General features: G+C 32.8%; 1 protein-coding gene across 1 annotated transcript in view; it reads left to right on the top strand.

The window, feature by feature from the left end:
- LOC106677352 (serine/threonine-protein phosphatase 6 regulatory ankyrin repeat subunit B) overlaps positions 1–10144 on the top strand; it is an 11593-nt gene extending 1449 nt beyond the window's left edge. The window contains exon 2 of the mRNA XM_014415236.2: positions 4986–10144. Within this exon, the coding sequence (XP_014270722.1) occupies positions 4986–9293 (4308 nt within the window). The 3' untranslated portion in view covers positions 9294–10144. The remainder of the gene's footprint in view (positions 1–4985) is intronic.
- The last annotated feature ends 13310 nt before the right edge of the window (positions 10145–23454 follow it).

Below are 23454 nucleotides of genomic sequence, written 5' to 3'. Positions count from 1 at the left end.
ACCCACAAAAAAAAAAATATATATATATTTTATATTTATTGCAATTAATGCCCTCAGCTATCTGTTTAAATTTTGTTTGTTATTCTCCTGAACTTAGCTGTGGGTTCAACCTCCGTATCTTTCATTTTCTTCTGCTGCCAAGGTCATGCCATAAGCGAACTTTGCATATGGAACCTGTTTCAAACTCGTGAGGTCATTGAAAGTGACCTCTTCGTTCTTACTCTGTACTTCGTTCAATGGATTTAATGTTAGATACAACTGTCCTAAAGATTACCCTTAAAACTTTATATTCACAGAGAATATCTTATGTAACCAAATATTTAAATAGAAATACAATAAAATACAGAGCAGTAATAGATAATGGTTATGTATTTCATGAAAATTTACATTCCTTTTCCAATGTAATTTGTAGTTGTTTCTTTAAGGTTGGAGGCTTATGGAGTACTACCTGATTAGTTTTAACTGCGTGTTCCTATTGTAATGATTAAGATGAGTCGTTAGGTACACTCTTTATTAGTCTAAACAGCAATGTTTATACTTTAACATAAAGCACACATTCACAATTATTATGAACAGAAATATTCAGTTTTTTAGACATACGAAAAAACTCACCTTGTTCTTAATTAATAATTGATCATATGGCGAGAGGTTTCAAATGGGTTTGCCGTTAAAACAAATGTAAAATAATGAAATTTGAATGCATTCCAAAATTTTAATTTCCACCCATTACTCTTCTGGTTAAAAGGTATCCTCAGTTTACTGGTATGCGTTGTATTTCTTAAAGACCTAGTTACGCGAAAATACAAAATAAAAATAAATACATAAAAACTCATGATTTGTTGCATCTTCCAGATTTTTTATACTTTAAAGGAATAAATGTTTTTAAACTTTAAAAAACACTAAAAAGTGTGCAATAACATCAATTTAAAAAAAATTAGAAAATGAATTTGATACTTTTGATAATGGATTATATTTCCACATTATATTTAAATGGTTTATAGAATTTGATGAATTAATTACTGTTCATTTTTTTTCTAAAAAAGGACACAAAAAATTAAGTTCATTTGTTGTAAGGAAAAAACTATACATGAAGTCATAGTTTAGAATGAATACAGTTTATTGCGCCTAAACATTGAGAATTATTTAAAATGCTTTAATTCTATAAAACAATTATCTAGCAGGGACGTGCCATATAAATTTATAATTTATTCATTTTCGATTCCTGAGCTTAAAATTTTAATTCTTACATTTTTTATTAACCCTCCATCTTCCATTGTTTTTTTTAAAAAACTCAAGCTCATTTCTTTATTTTTAGATCTTAAATAAATCGAAATTGGTCACTCAATACTGATACTAGAACGAAAAATATTTACAAAAATATTATGAACCTTTCTGAGGGTCATTGCCGATGCGTCTTAGTTGCCTACAAAAAAATATTTTACAAAATTTTAGAATTTCTTTGCTTTACCGCCTCTCATCTGCTTGTTTTTAATGGTTATTATATATTGATCCAGTTATTTATTTATTTATTTTTTTTTATGGTTTTAAGGTTTGTGATAAAGGGCAATAGTCGATTAAATAGAAGAGTTTAAGTGTACACAAAAAGCAGTAAAGTACACCAAAAAAAAAATTATTTAGGAACTATCGAGTCAGATTCGTTTTTTGCGTGTTTTGAAACCCTTAAATATGAATTTTCATATTAATTAAAAATTAGAAGTTTTTGGCCTTGAATTTTGCTGGATACTTTTTTCTTCCAAATTGCCAAAATAAAAAAAATTCTCACAATATTATCCAAATCCAACGAAACTACAAATGTTTAATTATATGACTTTATATGGGAGACATAGCAATTTCAAATAAAACGTTGAATAATGATCCTTCCATTGTATCCCAATCCCTCCAATCCCACATCACCACCCTCGAAGAATGGTGCCAAAACTGGAGGATTAAAATAAATTCCAATAAATCCCACCAAATCACATTTACCCTTTGTCGTAAACCTTCGTCTTGCGCTACAGTATCTTTTAATAATACCCCACTTATTCCTGTTGAACAGATCCGTTACTAAGGACTAAATCTGGACAAACGACTGACATGGAATCCTCATACAAGACTGAAGACAGGAAACTGCTCGTCGATTCCGACTATTACAACATTTACTAGACAAACGGTCCAAACTTCTAATCCATTACAAAAAGACAGATCTACATGGCTATTATAAGGCCTATTTGGACATACGGAGTTGAGCTATGGGGCTCCACTAAACCATCTAATTCCTCTCGAATCCAATCCTTACAGTCTAAAATCCTTAATGTTCCTTACTTTGTCACAAATCAAGTCATCCATCCGGACCTCAATGTTCAATGTTGCCGATTTGGCCAAAACCAGATACCAATCCTTCCATAATAAACTACCTAACCACCCAAACCAACTCTTTTCTAACCTGGCTTCTCCTTCACTACCTAATAATCCTCCTAGGCGTCTGAAAAGATGTCCTCGAGATCTTCTCCTTTAGAAATGTTTTTGTAGTTCTATCAATGGGTAGATTCTCCACATGTTTTTATCATGTCATTATATCACTTACAGCACATTTACTTGATGTGTATATATGTATACAGTTGTAAATATCAATAAATAAATTATTGTATTTCTTGTGATTTTTGAAAAAAAAAAAATTGAAGGGGCCAATAAGGCGAAAATTTTAAACAAAATAATTTTAAAATAAAAATAATACCTTTAAATTTATATTTAAGTGTATTGAGGTGTGAAAAATGAATATCAATTTTATTTTTCATAATATAATATATTTCCCAGTTTGCTAGGTCAGTCAGTCTAAATTACTTTAATAATGTCCTGTTATTATTGCATTGCAAAGTAATTATATACCAATCGATTTGTTTTTGGATATAAAATAACTAAATAATATTGTGAAATGTGTTGATTGAGTTGAATGTGTTCAGAATTACAAAAACCTAGAATTTCTTGCTATAAAGTAGATCAAATAAATTTTCTATTCTTTTCAAAAAAAAGAAAGAAAGAAAGCAAATCTGATTTGTTTTCAGCGTCATTCAAAAACCTTGTAAATAAGAATTTTCACAAAATTCAAAAAATTAAATTAAATAAAAAAAAAAACCTGTCCCACTTCGCAACATGAGCGGGTCTGAAATTGGCCGAGATTTATGTCATATGGGTTGACTATTAAAATAATCCAGGGGAATGAGTCAAAATCAGCTTTCAGTTGTAGTTAGGTTGGATTTTGATAACATTGTGAGGAATTATGAATTAATTACGTGAACGTGGGACATAGGCAGAAAAAAAAACCTCAAAAATAAAGTTAAAAAATTATCTTTTTTGATTTACATGAAAATTTATATTCAAAGATTTAAAAAGACGCTAAAACCGAATGTGCCTTGATGTTCTGTGAACAATGTTTTTCTGAATTACAAAAAGAAACTTTTGGTTATTGTATTTTTTTTTACACACTTAAAATCTTTTAATACAATCAGCTATTGACCTTAATCTACATAAAAAGCAATTCGATTGGTATGACCATCAATCAAATGCTGATCAAAGGTTGTATACTAATAATATAAACAAATTCTAAAAATACTGTTTTTATCGGTTTCTTGAGCATATTGACAAGAATCCTGGGACACGTATCAAATATTTGTTGTCCCAGTACCACCAAAAAAGGTGTCACTGAAATAACACTTAACCACTTTGCTACAACAAAAACTGTCTAAGAAATGATTAATCCTACAAAGAAAATAGACTTAGTGAGATTCCTAATTTAAAAAACAATCCTTGCCATTGTTCAAACATTTCAATTTAAAAACTATTATATTGATAATATTACTGTAATATAGTAGGCCTTAGGAAGTTCAGAGATAAATCAGAGATTCATAAGATATCTTGAAATTCCCTGCAATGTTTTCATATAGACTTTTACTGTTAACCAATTTTGGAAATTTCAGTTTTCCATTATTGTCATAATAAAACAGACTGACTTAATGACAGTCACAAAACAGAAATGAATAAATTGAAACGATAAAAGACTTAGATAATTCAAATTGATGAGACACTCCTTGCTATTATTTATTATACTGTTAAGAGATTGTGGTGTTATCTTTTTTTCTTGAAATTTATAATTTTGAGCAATAGTCATATTTTTTTGTTAACTTGATTTAATTAACAGAAAATATGGCAATTTAAATGTTTAAATTACAGAAAATCTCCCAGCACACGAAGCTATTCAAAACGGAATAACCTGACATTAAAACAACATAATTTCCTTTTTCGTGCTTTGTTTCATTTGAGACATTTTTCTCAATATTATTTTATTCATAACTTATTATTTTAGTATGAGTGTTAACTAGTTAGTCTTCGGGGATTGAAAACTTATTGACTTAAGGTAAGGTAAGGTGAATTCTCCAGAGCAAGCGTATTGGGCAATAAGAGGAGGAAATGGAACGTCTTATAGACGATTAAGGTACCACCTCTGCCTTGATAGCATATTATTTAAACACAGTTAGTTACATTCTCCTAATGTTTATTATTTCATTTGATTAATTTTTCGTTACTTGTTAATTTATTATAAAGTATTTCTTGAAATACTTATTTGCGGGAAGGAATATATTCCCTTATTTCCCTCTTTGCGTCATTTACCAATTCCCAGAGCAGTATTATTTTCATATCTGGTAATATATGACTTTGTTTATTGAATTCGAGAAACCTTTATCCAAATCCTCTTCCGTCTTTCGCGAACGATTCTTGGATTTTAATACAACATTTTGACAACTATTGATTACTTATTACATTTCCAGTTAAACTCACACAATTTCACCACACCTAAATGCACATTCTTCTATTTTCCATCCCTTTGTGTACTATATAAGATATATTCATAATAACTATTTGATTTATGTGATATCATGAAATGATTGGAAATACATCAGTTTCTTTTTATTAAATTTTTTTGTTCTCAGGTGATGAATGATCTAAATGGACTGATCGATTCGGAGCTGAAGCCCTTCACCCATGACGTAAACACTACAAGTCAGAACATTGAATCATATGATACTCAACTATTCCTAGCTCTGAAAAATGGCAACTTCAGCGAGATTACCACCCTTCTTGATAGATCTACGAATGTCAATATAAAAACATATGATGGTAGTACACCTTTACATATCGCTGCTAAGGAGGGATACGAATCTATCGTGCATTTGTTGCTGTTCAAAAATGCTAGTTTAAACGTAAGAGACGATTCGAATAACACACCAGCACATCTTGCACTATTTAGTCATCACACCAATATAGCTAAAATACTTATCGACTTCGGTGCTGACGTTAATATTAAAGGCTTTAAAGACCAGACATTGCTTCATATCGCTGCTTTTGAGGCCTACGAATATGTAGTGAATTTACTTTTGTCCAAAAATGCAAGTATTAACGTACAAGATTCTAGCAATGACACTCCAATACATCTATCACTTTATAATAATAACTTCAATATTACTAGAACATTAATCGATGTCGCTACAGATGTTAATATTAAAGGATTTAATGGTCATACACCTTTACATATCGCTGCTGAGAAGGGTTACGAAACCATCGTGCATCTGCTGTTGAACAAAAATGCAGATGTAGAAGTGATGAACAATAACGATGATACTCCAATCCACCTTGCACTTCAGAGCAACAAATCTAATATAGCAGAGATATTAATCGACCACGCTACTGATGTTGATATGGCAGGATCTGATCATCTAACACTGTTACATATCGCTGCTGAGAAGGGTTACGAAACCATCGTGAATCTGCTCTTGTCCAAAAATGCAGATGTAGATGCAAAAGACGATGACGATAACAGTCCATTACATAAGGCAGCGTTTAACGGGAATCTCAATGTGTGTAGAATTCTTCTTAACCATGGTGCTGATGTTGATATTCCTGGAAATTATGGATATACACCATTACATATTGCTGCTGAGTATGGATACGATTCTATCGTGAATTTGCTCTTGGCCAAAAATGCGGATGTATATGTGATAGACGATGAAGATGACTATCCACTACATAAGGCAGCATTTAGTGGGCATTTCAATGTGTGTAAAATTCTTCTCAACCACGGTGCTGATATTGATATGCAAGGAAATTATGGTTATACCCCATTACATATTGCTGCTGAGTATGGATACGAATCTATCGTGAATTTACTCTTGTCCAAAAATGCAAGTGTAAATATTAGAGCCGAAGATTCTTCGGACTTATATACTCCAATACATCTAGCAGTTATTGAGAATTATTCAAATATTGTTAAGATACTTATCGACCATGGTGTCGATGTTAATATTAGAGGAGGTAAAAATGAAACATTGCTACAAATCGCTGCTGAGAAGGGTTATGAATCTATCGTTAATTTGCTGTTGTCTGAAAATGCGAGTGTAAACGAGAAAGACAACTTCAATGACCCCTCCATAATTCAAGCACTACAAGAAGGGTATCTCAATATTGTCAGGGCACTTCTCAAAAATGGTGCTGATGTCAACATCGAAGGAACTAAGGGTCTTACTCCGCTACATATTGCTGTTGGTAAGGGAAACGTATCCATGGTAAATTTGCTATTGTTGCATAACGCTAGAGTTGATATAAAGAATGAGGATGGTATCACTCCCTTCTTTTTAGCAGTAATACAAAATAAGCTCAACATAACTGAAATTTTCCTTGAAAATGGAGCTGAAGTCAATATCCAGAGGTATAAAGGAGTGACAGCTTTGATGGTAGCTACTTTGAATGCTGATGAAGCTATTTTGAATTTACTTATTTCAAGAAATGCTTCTTTAGAAATAAGAGACTATGCTGGTAATACTGCATTACACTTCGCAGCTTTGAGTGGAAACATTAAAGTGATTAAGATACTTTTAGGCCATGGTGCAGATGTTAATTGTAAAGGTGAAAATGGTAAAGCACCTATCAATTTTGCGATTAGAAAGGATCATAAAAATTTCATAGGCGAATTACTTAATGCAACAATTACTGGACCGGAATCAATGAAATCTTACAACACAACTAAAAATGTCCGCACAGAAAATGAAATATTAGCTGTAATAAAGATTCTCGTGGAACACGAAGCCGATGTGAATTCACAAACATTCCTGGACCAAACAGCGCTCCATGAAGCTGCTGCTATTGGTTATGCTCGGGTCGTCGGCTATTTGTTATCACTCAAGGCCAGTTTCAGTATTGAGGACTTCGTTTGTTTCACCCCTCTCCAATGGGCTGCTAATAATGGAAATGTGGATGTGATAAAAACCTTATTAGAATACGGGGATGATATCAATAGGAAAGGTTGTAATAATATTACTGCCTTACACCTAGCAATTAGAAGAAATGATACCGTGTTCATTAAATTTCTTTTATCCAACAATGCTGATCCAAATGTAATGAGTGAAGACGGGCGCACGCCTTTGGACTTGGCTTTTGATCCATTATCTAAAGAAATTATAAAATTACTTCTTGATAACGGAGCGAAAGTGAAAGATAACAGTATTTTAGGCTCCAAGGTTCTTTTCGATGCAGTATCAAATAAATTTGTTGAAATCGTAAGGCTTCTCTTAGATAAGGTTGAAGATTTAGATTGTTATCCGACAGTTATTCTTAATCATGCCATTGGAACGCAATTTTCAGAAGGGATAGATATGCTCATCTCTCGCGGAGCGAACCTAGTGCTGAAAGACATCAATGGCAATCGACCCCTCACTTCAGCCGTTATGACAGGAAGTTCTGATCTCGTCAAACTGATTTTAGAAACAGCAGTAAGTAGAATTGCAAAGAAGAATATCTCGTCTTTTTTAAATGGGGTTTGTGACGTAAAGCTTCCTACGTCCCGAAACAAAGTGTTAGAGTTCTATAATATGACAGCACTACACATTGCTACCAACAATCGGCTCACGGAAATAGTCAGACTATTGGTATCCTTTGGTGCCTCATTAGATGTTGAAGATCAACGAGGATATTCACCACTTCACTACGCCTGTGAAAATGGCCATGACGAAGTTGTGGAACTGCTTTTGGATTCAGGATGCAATAAAACCTCTGCCGATATCAACGGCATGACTCCCTTACACATTGCCTGCAAACGAGATCTGGTTTTAATTGCGAGGTCACTTCTTACCAATCCACCTGCTTCAATTCAATTCATAGACCAATCAGATAGAAGTGGATACACAGCACTTCATTTTTCAGCACAGGGTGGATCTCGAGAGTTGACAAAGTTGCTAATAAATCTTGGTGCTAATAAAGAAGCTAAGACTATTGATCTCAAAAGACCACTTCATTTTGCTTCTATTCAAGGAGGTGAGGATATAGTGAATATCTTATTAGAAGCAGGAGTAGAAAAAGATGCTTCTGATGTTGATGGCATGACCCCACTACATTTTGCTACAAGAGAAAGACATGCGAGAGTCGTCGACTTGATCGGTAGATCTGGAGCTATTCTCAATAGTAGAAACAAAAACGGTAGCACACCACTTCACCTAGCATGTGAGTGGAACTCTAAATTCACAGATGGTGAACAATATAAGCCTGTTGCTGAACTACTATTGTTGGGCGCAAACGTTGCTGCCACGGATCTCAACCAAATGACTCCATTACATATTGCGGCTAGAGACGGTTCCTTAACTATCCTGTATAAACTTCTGCTATATGGAGCAGACCCATTAAGTAGGGATGCTTTGCTCAATCAGCCTATCCACTACGCTGCTTTACGAGGTCATTATGATATTATACACAAGCTACTTCATAATAGAGTGACAATAAGTGATCAAGTGTATCTTCAAAGTATATCTGTGAATATTGATCACGAAACTCCTTTATTCTTAGCTTCAAGAGAAGGTCACACTAAAGTAGTAGCATTGCTTTTACAGGTTGGGGTCGAAAGTCTTCAGCCTGACATCAACGAAAGGACTGCCTTGCACCGCAGTGCTAGCAAAGGTCACTTAGAAATAGTAAAACTCCTTCGCCAAGCTCTTTTAAATAAGGAAAAGGAAGATAAGTGGGGTTTCAAAGCATTGAACTACGCTTCTTCTTGGAAAGGATATCAGGAAGTTATAGAATATCTTTCGACTCCCCAATTTAACATCACTATGTCATATTATATAAGAAAATCAAATCCTTTTCAGCATGATTTAAAGAACGAAACATTTATAACGGTCCACAAGTTACATAGTAGTAAATTGGGACTACCTTATTCCTTTAAGGAAAGTACCGAAAAGGTCAAGTATATAAATTAATCTGATTATATTTAAATTCCATTTAGAATAACATAATTTAAAATTTTGTTTACTATTAATTAGGAATTGCCAAATTGGTAACCATAAACTTTATACTGGAGTTCAATCAGGCTCTTTCTTTTTTATATCGTTTAAAGCAGTCTCATAAATCACCCTAAGTGATTAAAAATAATGCAAAAGAAAAATTAATTATAGTCAATTTCATTGAAAAATTATTTTTAAATCAAAATATTTTTTGGTAGACACAAACTTACTACATCGCAACACTAATCATTACCTATTGAATATGTGACGTACACATCCCTAACGTCCACAAAGTAAAGCTGATAAATTATAAAAATAAAGGAATAAATGACTGGAGGTCGCCCGAAAAACTGACAAGCTTAAAGTTTCGGTCACTGCTCACTATCTTTAAAACCATCTTCCTCTGGATAAAAGTTGTTAAACGTTCTTTTAACGTGTAATAAATTAGGTAAAATTTGAGCTTTGCTGCTTTTTTCGTTCAACATTTCCCCAGTTACAGTTTTTTAAAACCCAAAATTTTTTATAAGTAATCAGAAATCCAAGCATCATGAATTTATTTTGACGAATATAATGAAAAGTGCTATGATCAAAGATATTCATCGGCAAGTAGTTTATGATATATTTATCTACTTTCAATGTGAATGATTATAAATATATGTACATCTAATAGTTTCTTAAATTTAGGTTATCAAAAATCTTTTTTTTTTGTATTTATTTATAAATTAAAATAACAACTTATTGACTGGTATATCATTTAATAATTAATTAATCATTACTAATTTGTAAATATTTATTATTTGAATAAGTATTAATTCATGTAATTATTATCATTTATGATGAATTGGAATTGCGTATTAAGATATATGATTTATATATTTTGTATCATATAAATTTATATAGTAATAAGTAATAATGTATAATAAATTATAAAAGATGAAGTATAAAGTATTTGTTTATGGTGTAAATGGTTCCTTTCTGAAATGGTTGTTATTTTTCAGGTCCTTGCTAAATTGTCTCAATTAAATTTTTAAAGTCCTTTGTATTTTCTGTGTCTTCTGGAATGCCACAATGCTCTCATTTAGATTCCCTTTTAAATTTATCGTTGCTTTAAAGCACTTACTCAGCCCCCCCCCCCCCGGCTCATTACCATTGATGCGGTGAATGGGCAGTGCTGGGATCTCGGAGAGCCCTGTATTAGTATTTTTTTTTATCTTGGTATGTATGTGATCATTCATCACTATTACTTATTTCCCTGCTAAGTTGCTGGCAGATTTTAATATTTATCAACAAACAAAAAAATCTAAAATTTATTAGTGATGTTATAGATATTCAAAGGGGTATTTTTCCTTTCACTTGATGACGACCCAAAAATTTTTAAAATAATCAAATATTAATTATACAAGACAACCTTAACTAAAGATCTCTAAATTTATTCGTTTATGTTCTTTAGAGGAAATATTACACATAATTTTTCGTAAAGTATCAAGGGCATTGATCTGATTAGATCAGATAATGAAAGGGTTTTAGGTATTTTATATATATCATAATCTTGAATTTTCATTTGATATTTAATTTATTCCTAATTTCTCCAGTATTAAAAATATATTGCTTTAAAGATATGGAGCTTGATATCCTTACCTACCTCCCTCTTTCTCACAATAATATTGCATATCAGGTAGTAAATACTATTTGCTTTATTTATCCTATTGGACACTTCTTGGCCAATTTTGGTGACAAAAAGTACCTATTCATATTGTTGGGCATGGGAATATCTTGAAACTGATTTCAACTGGACTAAGAGTTTTTGGGAATGCGCTCTATACACAAAACTATATACACCTAAAAAAAATCAATATTTACTTTATTTTAAGGAAGAAATTTCTTCTGATTTTAGTTGAGAAGGTGTTCTGTCGCTAATATCCACATCTGATAACAGTTTCTATAATTTATGAGTTTTTGTTTAGGCAAAATTATTTTGTAATCTGTCTTTTAACGAATTAAATAAATTAATTGTTGATGGATAGTATAAAAAATCAGATATTTGTGATAAAATTACAGAATCAGTAAAACTTTTCACCATGTCGAATCTTGTCTAGTGACATTTTATTTTCGACCTTATTAACTGAGCCTTTAAATGAGTAAACCAAATTTTGGGATCAGACTTACAAAAAGGTGGAAATTTAACAGATGAATGAAATAGCTCTCGTGTTAAAGCTGCATCTTTTCATTTTTAAATGAAATATCCTAGATAACTTCAGTCATAGTCGGTGTCACCAGTGTAGTAAAAAATAAAAATAATAGTATGGTAATAAAAAATCACAATTGTATTTTATTATTTGTAGGGATTTTTAATTTGTACTGTTGATTTAGATTTATTACCTTAGGCATTGAAGATTTCAATTTCAAATAATTCCATTTTAGATATGATTGACAATGAATTAGCTGTTTCCAATGCATGACGTTTTGAAATGTGGAGAACAAATTTCTAAGGTATGATTTCTTAGAGATAATTTGCATAACAATAAATAAATATAAATTGTATTGAAAAAGTACATGATATTGTGATAGCAACTTGTTTTAAAATTGTTAAGTACAAATGAATATGATACTGAAAAGCAACAACATTCATAAAAAAACTATATGTATATTACAAGTAAGCAAATTTGAGGGAGGCATTTGAATAGGATCAACATTATGAAGTTTACATTAAATATAATTTATTGATATTAATCACATAATGAATGAGTATAAATAATAATTTTTGTTGCATTTTCTTTGAAAATAATTGAGTATTGTACCATATCCTACGTCATCGGAGAGGAGTGGGAATGCATTTTTTATACGTAATACGCATTATTTTAAGGTTAATTGTCCCAACTGAAAATATGAATGAAGGATTTCAAATCATGAATGACTTGCTTTATGAAAGTATGTCCGTTAGTGCTTTGTCTAGATGATATTCATGTCTACAGTTTATTATTTCTGTTAATTATTCACCTGTTCGAACTACTTTATAAATTTAAAGATTAACATTCTTAATTAAGGTCGTTCAAAGTAATTAGCTTCCTTACCATGGTTGCCCTGATTACCACGGCACTGAATTCATGTTATTGTTTCCCAAGTTTTAATCCTTCTTCGTAAGGAAATAGTCTTTTACCGAGCTCGCATAGACATTTTGTTTAATATCACACCGAACAAAAATCTCATGTCAGATCTGGATAGTGAGACTATCATATATATCCAGTACCGTTTGATCATTTTGAGATCTGAACATTGAAATATATTGAAATGTAATGTATTTGGACTGAATTTGAAGTTCAGTATATACACCACACTGTAGTTTATAGTAGTAATTCTATATAAGAGTGGCAGTTTCTATGATATTATCCAAAATAAATTCGCACAACGTTGTTTTGTTAACAGTTAAGAAAATATTGGTGTTAGAAAAACTGTATTTAAGAAAATATTGATCATAATGAGGCTATTAGGTCTGAAACTGAAGCTCGTTAAATAATCTATTAAAGAAGTTTATGATGGTATTTCAGCTCCTTATATTACTATAGGGGTTATTGGCAATAAACCTTAAAATATACTGCAGTAAGTTTGTAAAATCTGACATATCTACGGACCGTCGGGATTTTTTTTCCCTTAAGTCACAGAGTCATGGCTCTTCTCCCATAAGTGTTCTGGCAGTCCAATAAAGCATGGGTATTGATATTTGGATGGTGAAACTTTACCATTGTATTTTTCAAACATTTTTGCATAAGAATCCGTTGACAGAAATTACTTTTCACTTTGAGCTAGGTTCTTGAAAACCATGCGTCACACGTATTTATTTGTTTCCCTCAAAACACGTTTTTTTGGCTACAATGTGCAGCGGGGTATTGGCAGAGCATGAGAGCTATTCCCTTGCCGAGAAATAAGTGCCCTGAAGAAGTGGGTCAGGTTTTAGAGGATCATCGATCTGAGGCCGACGAACACCTACACCTACTCGCTCATCCCTAATCAGTTCCAATATTTTCTGCCTACTATCAGTTTTATCTCAGATATTTAAGCTGTATTGTTTATTTACTAATATTTTTAAGGGAAATATTCATTAAAATCTTAAATATTTACCATCTGGAACAATGTAAATATATTTGTTAGTATTAGTATCAAACTTTATTTTTGTTTTTTAAAACACATTTTAATTAATTATGATATTATTAATTTATAAAATTTAAATGCTCAGTAGCTCTCAAAGTAGAATGACCTTAGGCCTAAAAATGAAACTGGTGTTTTCGCAAACCACCTGTTCGTAAGTCTAAACCTTGAATGATTAAAATATTTTTTTTTTGCTTCTTTATTTGTAAATGATATTACCTGCAGCATTGAAATTTAGCAATAATGTTGATTAATAAATTTCGAAGTAAAAATTAGGCCTAAATTAAAAAAAAATATTTTTATCGGAAGATCGTTGATTGACCAAGTGTAATATATAAAAAGAAGAACCATCTTGTTGGGTGTGGTCAAAAGAACTCAAATAGTAATTAAGCTATTCAGTTTGAGCTTACGTTTCGCCCCACTTTTCAAAGCTTCATCAGAACAGAAAAAAAAAATAAGTTTATAAATTAATCATTACAAATTTACAGCTATCATATTAGATTGAGTAGTTTTGAAAAAGTAAACCAAAATGAATTTTAATATAATTTTGGCTATTATCTTTCTAAACCAGAGTTAAAATAAGTTTCTGATTATATAAAAAAACATTTAAAGCCTGAATACCCCCACAACTCACTTCGATTTAAAAGTTTGTTCAATTTGATTTTTGGAAATAAATTGAGGATTCAGACGAACGTACAATACAACGAAAATAAAGTGAGTAACTGGTCTTAAGTTCCTCGAAATGGCTAAAAATAAAGATCGATTATAACCGTTTATCAATTATTTTTCATTTGATTCATATCCCTGAAACGTTGAAATGTAAAAAGGTTTTTTTTTTTTTTTTGTATATATATTAAATTTTATAACTGTAAATTATAATACATTCAGTAAATTTGATCTCAGTTATTATGGAGTGACACAGACGTGTAGAGAACTACCCATTGGTAGCACTCTAATGACGTTTTTACACTAGCTGGTCTCGGGCCATCTTCTTTTCAGGCGCCTCACAGGATTGTCGGGAATGGAAGAGTCTGTAAGGTTAGAAACTAGTGAGTTTGGGTGGTTAGGGAGTTTTTAGTGGATGGAATGATATCTGATTCGGGCTAGATTGGGTTACATATGGAACATAAAAGTCTTCATTTATGATTTTATTAGTGACAAAGTAAGGAGCAATGAGGATTTTACGAAGGATTTTGGATTATAAGGATTCGATACGAGAGAAATTCGAAGGTTTAGTGGAGCCCCAAAGCTCAACTCCTTATTTCCACGTTGGCCTCATTACAGTCATGTAGATCAGTCTTTTTTAACGAGTCGGAAGTTTAGACCGTTTGTCTAGTAAGTGCTGCAATAGTCGAAATTGACGTGCAGTTTCTTGTCTTTTCAGTCTTGTGTGAGGATTTCAGGTTAGTCGTTTGACCAGATGTAGCAGATCTGTTCGGTAGGGTAAGATGGTAATGTAAAAAGTAAAAAATAGGAGATCGAACTGGAAGTGTTATAAGATCACAGGGCTAAAAAAGTAGAAATACGGTTTTTGATGTCTGTGTACTAAACATGACCTACATCCAGGAGGGGGTCATCCTATGCGCCACGACTCCCTAAAAAAGTTTTTTTTTCTATAGATAAGTCAAAATGGCCCAAAAATTGTTTGCCAAGTGGTGAACGTTTTCCCCTTAGCTTTTCACACCTTTCATTTCGTTCCTAAATAGAATTCCTTTTTTTCACTTGAATTGGGTAAATTTATATAATAAATACTAATTATTATAAGTACTAATAAGTACGAATTTAGGTTAGTCAAAGAAATGGAACACCTTACGGCTTTCAGATATTTGAATAAAAAGGAAAGAAAACAATTATCAGTGTAATGGGTTATTATTTATTTTTAATATTGCTTTAACTGATTCCGCATTGAATTTAAAATGCTCAATAATACAGATTTTATATTACTTTCCTAGCTGTAAACTAGAAATATAGTTAATTCAAATTTGTATATTTCTTTCTCATATATTACTCTTCACACTATATATGAAATATATAGGTAAGAAGAAATCAATTTCGAATTCGAGTTAAGATTTTTGATGGAAATACACATAAAGTTCCCTAAGTTGAAATATCCAAGTCTAACAAAATGATATATGTGTTTGTGTGAACAGCTTTGAAAAAAAAAAAAATCGTATAAATATATATATATGATAAGTCTATTTGGAAATTAAGTACGTAAAGTATCACCACGGTAAATAATATCTGTCAGAAATATCAGAAGTTCTGAAGCGAGCGGGATTTAATTTTAACTCGAAGGAGAGTGCTTAGGGAATTTTGTGTAATCCGCGCACCGCAGCAGATATTTATTTTGAATTTGAAAATAATATGATACCATTGAAGCCGTGTTAATAATTTGAATTAACAAAATCAAAATTGAAACAACGGTCAATCACTTGACATACCTAATTAATCGCCTTAGAGCCCCTTAAACATCTTAATGAAAGGATCTCCTAACCCGCCTTATACATTAGTGTTGCAGGCTAAGCGTTCATATCTTGAAGGCGCAACCTCCATATTAGGTATACGTCTTGAAGGTTAAAGGGGACAGTTATTTGTGAGGAAGTACTAAGTTAGACCAACGGTTGTGCAAGGACGTGATTTGACCAATATCCCGTTCGACAGCCAGATTTTTACCAAATTAAAGGTATGAGGCTTATTATGGGACCGATAGGATTGACTCGAAACAGTAACAGAATAAATAATTATCTTTTACGGCCGGATTCGAATCCGGATCCTTAGTGTTAATAACACTAAGTCACTCCCCTCCCTATATCACATTATACTATCATAAGCCTTTTGATATAACTAATTAATTAAAAATGCTAATTGACTCGAAAAACATGTAGGAATTCATTTATTATTTAAAATGTTTTATTCTTAATTGTTGTTTGTTTGTTATGTGTTTATGGATAAATTTCAGTTATACTGTAAACTTAACGGGAACTATTCCAAATGCTTGAGGCTGGCAGTTGATTATGGGGTCAGGGAACTCTGCCGAAGCTGATACAGCCAATAATTTAGCACGGGGCCTTTTATCGGGTCGATGAAGAAATGTCGTTAGTGAACTCGATGTTTACCTTTCCAGATCCTGGTAAATACGTCGGTAAAGGGTATAAATTGAATATTAGCGTCCGACGTGTGCTTTCATCTTAGGAAGTCCTTAATACATAAAGGATATGAATTTATAATCAGATTTGAAACTTTGAAGCTATTGCATTTTAATTTTTAAATGTTAATAGCGACTAATTCTAGACTCATAACCTTACTTCCTTTACATCTGGATTTAAAAATGTGATGTATCAAATTTCAATTCACTATCACATATATTAAGTGTATGCTGTAAGTTATCGAAATACCAATTATATGTCATATTTAGAAACAGAAAGGAATCTACTCTTCTTTTGTACTTTGTATTATCATTAGAGGATATAAAGAGCAATAATATCTAGTAGATAACTGAATAGATAAACATAGCTGATGGTTTAGGATAAGGATATTTTATTTATAGAAAGATAGAAAATTCAAATCTATACTCTAGGTTCAATTAAATTTTAAGAAAATAATTATTGATAATTGAAATCGGCTCTTAATATCATTTGTTGTATAAAAAACATGAATTTAAAGAACGATGAAAGAATAAATGATGCTTGGTTTATAAATTATGAAAATTAAAAAAAAAAATAATATCCAGATAGTGCTTATTAATAACACTAAAAGTGAAGTGTACTTTTTTTTTTTTTTTGATCGCTCTAAAACAGAAAACTAACATGAATTAGGAAAATTACCTTACATGACATAACATAATTCAAAGTGAATACAACCTTTTATATATAGGCGAATGTATGCTGGAATAAGTTTTTTATATGAAATGTGTTTTTAACTATGGACAATTTTTTATATCTTAGTTCAATTATAGTAAATAAATAAAAAATGTTAAGTTAGGGATCGATAAGCCATAGAAAATTTCCCTAGCAAAAGTTTAACAGGTATTTGATTTCTGTATACTTTAATATGAAATATATCATTGTTGGGACAGAGGTAATTTCTATTACTTGCATATTTTAAAATTGCAAAAATAAAATTACAATTATGACTAATTGTAATTGGTAATTAAACTACTGTATAAACGGTTGCAATTTTAGTTGTGGCCCACTGGTTATTAGGAGGATTGTCCTCATAAAACACAATTGTTTAAATTCTCGTGAAAATTCCCCGAGCACTTGTTACTCTTACAGCCTGGAGGTTTCGTTACATAGTCATTAAACGGACGATAAAACGAGGGGACAATTCTAGCTTCTTGAAGTGCCCCTCTCGTTTTGACAACTATAAAATAAAGAAGCTGCTTTTGGACTTTTTTTTTGTTTGTGAAATGGTTGCTCTAATTGCTGTTCCTGATTCAGTTCCCAAATATATTTAGAAACATAAATCTATTTTTTTAAGGCGAATAATACTTCATTGAGTCCTGTTTAAATATGTATTCAGTTTTTTAAAACTATATTGTACACATTTTAAGCACTGAATCATTAATGAAAAAAAAATAATAAAATCCTTTTAGTAAGGATTTTTTTTCTAAACATAGCAACATTTTTTTTTTCCTATTTTTTGTAAGTCATTCTGTTCTCATCACAATTCATTTTCATTAAAAAATAATTAATTGAATATATTTACTTCTAACGACTGTATATCAATGTTATGAGAAAAATGAAGAATTTAGGGATGGTGAAGGGTCTGTTTCAACAACCAATTCTTACTGCCCAGAATTATACGGAGCACGCGCAGTACACCTTTTGAGAGAGAAAAACTGGATCTAGACAGTACCGTACAGTTCCGCACAGTCAGAAGAAACAGACCTAATTAATAGATTTAAGCAAATGATTGATATGTAATTTTATAAAAATGAACAAGTTCAGAATAATGGACATTTAATAACTTTTTATGTTATTTTTTTTTATTTAAAAAGAAGTTATTGAACTTCTATGTTCTTCTTTATGTTATAGATTGTTTTTATCTGTTTTTAATTAGTCGTGAATAAACCTTACCCTTCAATGGCTTTTGGAAAAAATTTCAAGTGTGAGGTTACTTAACTAGTTTTCAAGAATCAGTTTGTTGTCATAACATATTGCATCAAAAATCTTTTATGGATTTGTCACATATGTTTTATTTCTTCTTTTAATTTTTTTTTTCATATTGATCTGGTAATTTTTTATTGAAATGAAAACGCGATGATTATTGACAATTAAATTGTATTCTTTTTTTTTAAATCCTCACTATACAGCAATATTTATTGGATATCACATTACTTAAATGACCACCTCGATTTTGTACGATTTGTGAAAATGAGGTCCAATTTTCAATTTTTTTTTCGTATCCTCTAATTGAAAATAAAGAATAATTAAGTACAAAAGATGTAAGTTGCGATGCTTCCTTCTTTTACCATTAGGTATTTTAAGGGTTGTAGTGAAGTTCACTGTATGTTAAGACTCGATGGCGCCGAATGGGTCCGCTTTGCTGGTGATGGTAGAATTAGATTTAGGCTGCAGAGCCCAAACCTCTTCCCATGGTAAGAACATTTACCAAGGGGACGGACGTCTCCCAGGTGGCAGTGGAGGGGTGGTGGCAATATCCCTGAATAGCGGGTTGGTACAGGTCTTTAAGCTATCAAAACATTTGATGTGTCTCCGGCCAATGTACTCCGGGACAGAGGGCAGTTGGAGTTCATCGTGGATAACAGTGTTTCTGGCCCTCTGTAACGCTTTTCCTCTTACGATCTGTCGAAGGATGGAGTTCTGGAAGCTCTGCAGTTTGTTTAGTGTGCTCTTGTACGTGTGCTTCAGTAAGGGAGCACTGTAAAGCAGCGTTGGTCTAATGACGGCCTTGTAGAATTGTAGCTTAAGTCTGAGCGAGAGCTGCGGAGATTTCAGTAGATGGTACATCCTGTAAGTCTTCTGACGAGCCAGCTTGAGCCTCTCACGAACATGACTGGAGAAAGTGTGATGGCGATCGAGTGTGACTCTCAGATAGAGTAGGGAGATCCGTTGGTCGACCTCGTATATCTTGAAGTGAGTAGGTAGTGGTTTCTTACCTTTTTGGTATGACATCACAATAGCATCTGTCATGGCGGGATTAACCTTGATTCCAATGCGCTTGATTCCAAGTTCAGTACCGATGGTGTTTGCCGCTTCCTGAGCATGAGACAGCGCCGTTGAAGCATTAACGCTGGAGGCGTAGATCTCGATGTCATCCGCATAGGCAGCAACCACTGCCTTCGGATGCTGGATTGATACCACCGGGGCTGTGAATAGTACAAACAATATTGGTTCCAGCACCGAGCCCTGAGGCACTCCACAGAAGGTAAGAACAGGAGTCGACAAGCTCCTCGCTATCCGTACGACGAAAGACCTCCCGCCGAGGTAGTTTCCAATCAGGCGGCATAGGGTGGCTGGTAACTTGATGTTTTCCAGTCTTCGGATGAGAAATGGATGTGTTCATTCTACAGTCGAGAGAAATGAGCGCCGTTGCTCTGTTCATGTGCATGTAGCTCTGGGTGTGGGATTGTAGCTTGACTAGATGATGCTCACATGTGACCCCACTCTGGAAACCTATCTGCTCAGGCGGAATTATTTCTTCTTCATTGCAGTGCTTCTTAGGTGGTGATGAATAAGCCTCTCAACGATCTTGCTCATATGCGAGAGGAGGCTGATCGGACGATAGTGCTCAGTCACATCTCCCTTCTAACCAGGCTTGAGTAGAGGAACGACAATGGCTCGCTTCCAAATGGTAGGGAAGTATGATATCCTCATGTGTTGAAGACATTGAGGAGAATCGCTTTACCGGCCGGTGGTCAGACGGTCCGTAGGCTAACCATTTTTCACAATGATCCATGAGTGTTTATACTTTGTTCTTCAAAAGAGTCAAAAATAGTCTTCATCGCTGCAACTTTTTTGTTTTCTTAAATTCCAGAGAAGAGCAATGAGCGAAGTTTCCTTTCAATTTTATATATTTTGAGAGTGGAAAGGAGGTTTTTGATCCATCACAAACATTTTCAAAATTGCTTCCTTAAAACGATCATGCAATCCATATTTTCTCGTAGCAGTCGAACTGTTCAACGTATTTTACTGGTGTCTTGATTACTGAGTTTAAATATTTGAACGTACTTTTTAATTTTTAACTGCATAGCCACTGACAGATATTTCTACCTCATCTGTCGAAAATTCATATCACTACACAATCAGACATTGCTTCCAGTCTCTTTTTTAAAACCTTTTACATCTGAATTAATAGTTCGGAAATTTCTAGGAATATCAATGTCATCCTTATAATAGCTATTGTGAAAATCATAGGCTCTTGAAAATTCATATGTACCAGAAACCAGTAAAACAAAAAATGTTATATATAAATTTAATTGTAAAGAATGAACAAAACAATATTACATACATATACATCTTTAGACAGATACATAAAATACATTAAACAAAGACATCTAGTCCAGGGGAACTATCACTTTTTTCAAAGCCAAATCATCCGTTATCAAATGTAGTAGCAGTGCTACAATTCTTCTCTTTCTTTCATTTTGTAGAGGCAGCTGTATGATCTCTGAGCACCAATGACAAGTGGAGTTCATGTTAGAAACATTCTTAACTTGTGTTTTTGTTTATTTATTTTTCGGGAATTATCATATTTTTAGGGCTAAAAGAGTGTTGCCTGTAGTGTTTATGATAGAATCAGTTGCGTACTCCGCGAGCATACAACTCATATAATTTTTTTTTTAAAGTATTTATTTATTGCTATTTACAACTGTACATTATAATACATTTAGTAAATCTGATCTAAGTTAAAATAATATTTTTTAAATTTGTTTTTATTTTATTTTATTTTTTTTATTTCTAGTGAAGTTTCTGCAAGCAAACACTTATTAATTTTATTTACGAAATAAAGATAAACATACTTCTCAATAAAAAGTATCTATGACTATAGTATTTCACATTTTCGATCTATAGTATATGTGAACATATTTTTAACAGATGTATATTTATTCTCGAGTACTTTATTTTGCTCCTTTTCTTAGCACCCTTATCAATCCGCATTCTTACAAGAGATTTTCAGTTTTTTTTGTTTTGTTTTTTTTAGATTTGACAGTCGAATCCACATCTCTTTAAAGAAATAAATGTCAAAACATATCGTTACAATGGACAATTTTCATCAAGATAATTGTGAATGTGTGCTTTTGGTTAGGCAACAACAAAGAGCAGTTGGTTAGGGAACATGGTGTTCCATGTAAATATTTAAAACCAAGTATCCATTCATTTATGTTACTCGTTATCAAATGAGGAAACAAACCACACGAGAAAAATTTCAGGAGGCACAGAGAGATTTAATGAAGTAGAACGAACAGGTTGGAAGAGGACAGAGTCGGCGACGGTAATAGGACCCCATATCTCTTCCTCCTGTGTGTAATCACCAACAGGATACATCACAACTTAATACCGTGTCACGGCTTCATATAGATCTCTTCATCTCTCCTTAACCCAACCAATTTATTTTCCTTAAACAAACCAGTATCAGTTTGGAAATGTATCATGTTGGTAAATATTGTAAGAAGAGTATTTAGTTGTGATGTTTCCGGGTCAAAATATTTACAGGACCGAAACATACATTAATAAACTATATTCTAAGTTTATACATTATTTTATATTAGAAGTTCTATCAAAATCGAAAAACGCCCATCAAAACTTCATTTATTTATTTATTGGATGCCGTTTGAAACAAATTTTAATATATATATATAAGCTGCATGCATGTAGCAAACTGGTAAGAAGTAGCCCAAGATAAGCAGACGTAGCGAAGGCTGGTTCGGGATTTCACTAAAAATTTCAGATTCTTGTAAATATTTTTAATCAATTATATATGACTCATTTTGATCTATTACATGTTGCCATCTTACAGGTAATTTTTTAATTCCGTCCTCCTAGAACCTTTCAGGAGAGAATCGCTATTGGATATACAGTCCAATAAATTCTTTTCCGTCAAATTGTGAGGAACCCATTTATCACTTCGAGAAACATATCCCGCAGCCCCAAATGATTTAAAACACTTCCATGAGATATGTAAGGCGTTTCTGCGATATCCCGTTTTGTTAAGTGAGGGTTGTCTGCGACCAATCCTTGAATTTCGCCATCATCAACGGTTGAAGGACGACCCGAGCGCTTAGCTTCTTTCAAGTCAAAATTTCCCGTTCTAAACCGAGCAAACCACTTACGGACGGTGCTTTCTCCTAAGGCATCATCGCCAAATACACTGAAAAGTGTAGTAACCGTCTGTACAGCGGATTTTCCTTTTCGGAAAAAAAAAATCATTAAATGACGCAAATGATTTTTTTTCTCTTCCATTTTGAGCTAGAAAAATACCTCTTAAAGATAAGGAATCTTGGTTGAAACTGATGCATAAAAGCACCTTAACTAATACTTTTTTAGAATATGTAAACTTTTTCGACCAAGTAAACATGATTAAATTAAAATATTGAAGAACGCTACGGGATATGTAAGGGACTTCGTCTAAACCGCCTGGGCTGCTAGAACGGTGTCGAATCGGTCTTTTCCGGTCTTCTGAGTTGGAAAAACAAAAAGAAGTCGTTGGGAGCTAGGTCAGGATCTGCTGCAGCTATGTTACCCCGTTAAACTTGGTCAAAACTTTGGTGATGGCCAGCAAAGTTTGATAGGGCGCACTGTCATGGTGAAGAAATCGTCTTGGATCAAGAACGGACTCGGTGGACTCGATCTTTCAAACAGCGGAGTATTCCAACGTAAAACTGACCTGTGACAGTCTGTCCGGCAGCTACACACTCTTGAATCTATAAAATAAAGTCTTGATGTTCTTCTCATTCGCTAAAGTTCCACGAGGCAAAACCTAGTGGGAACCTATAAACAATGGGTAAGAAGCTTACAGCGGTGTGTTGATA

The sequence above is a fragment of the Halyomorpha halys genome, unplaced genomic scaffold, assembly GCF_000696795.3.
Source record: "Halyomorpha halys isolate HHAL.00 unplaced genomic scaffold, Hhal_1.1 Scaffold7.1, whole genome shotgun sequence".
Lineage (NCBI taxonomy): Eukaryota > Metazoa > Arthropoda > Insecta > Hemiptera > Pentatomidae > Halyomorpha > Halyomorpha halys.
This window is presented reverse-complemented; position numbering and strand designations above follow the sequence as displayed.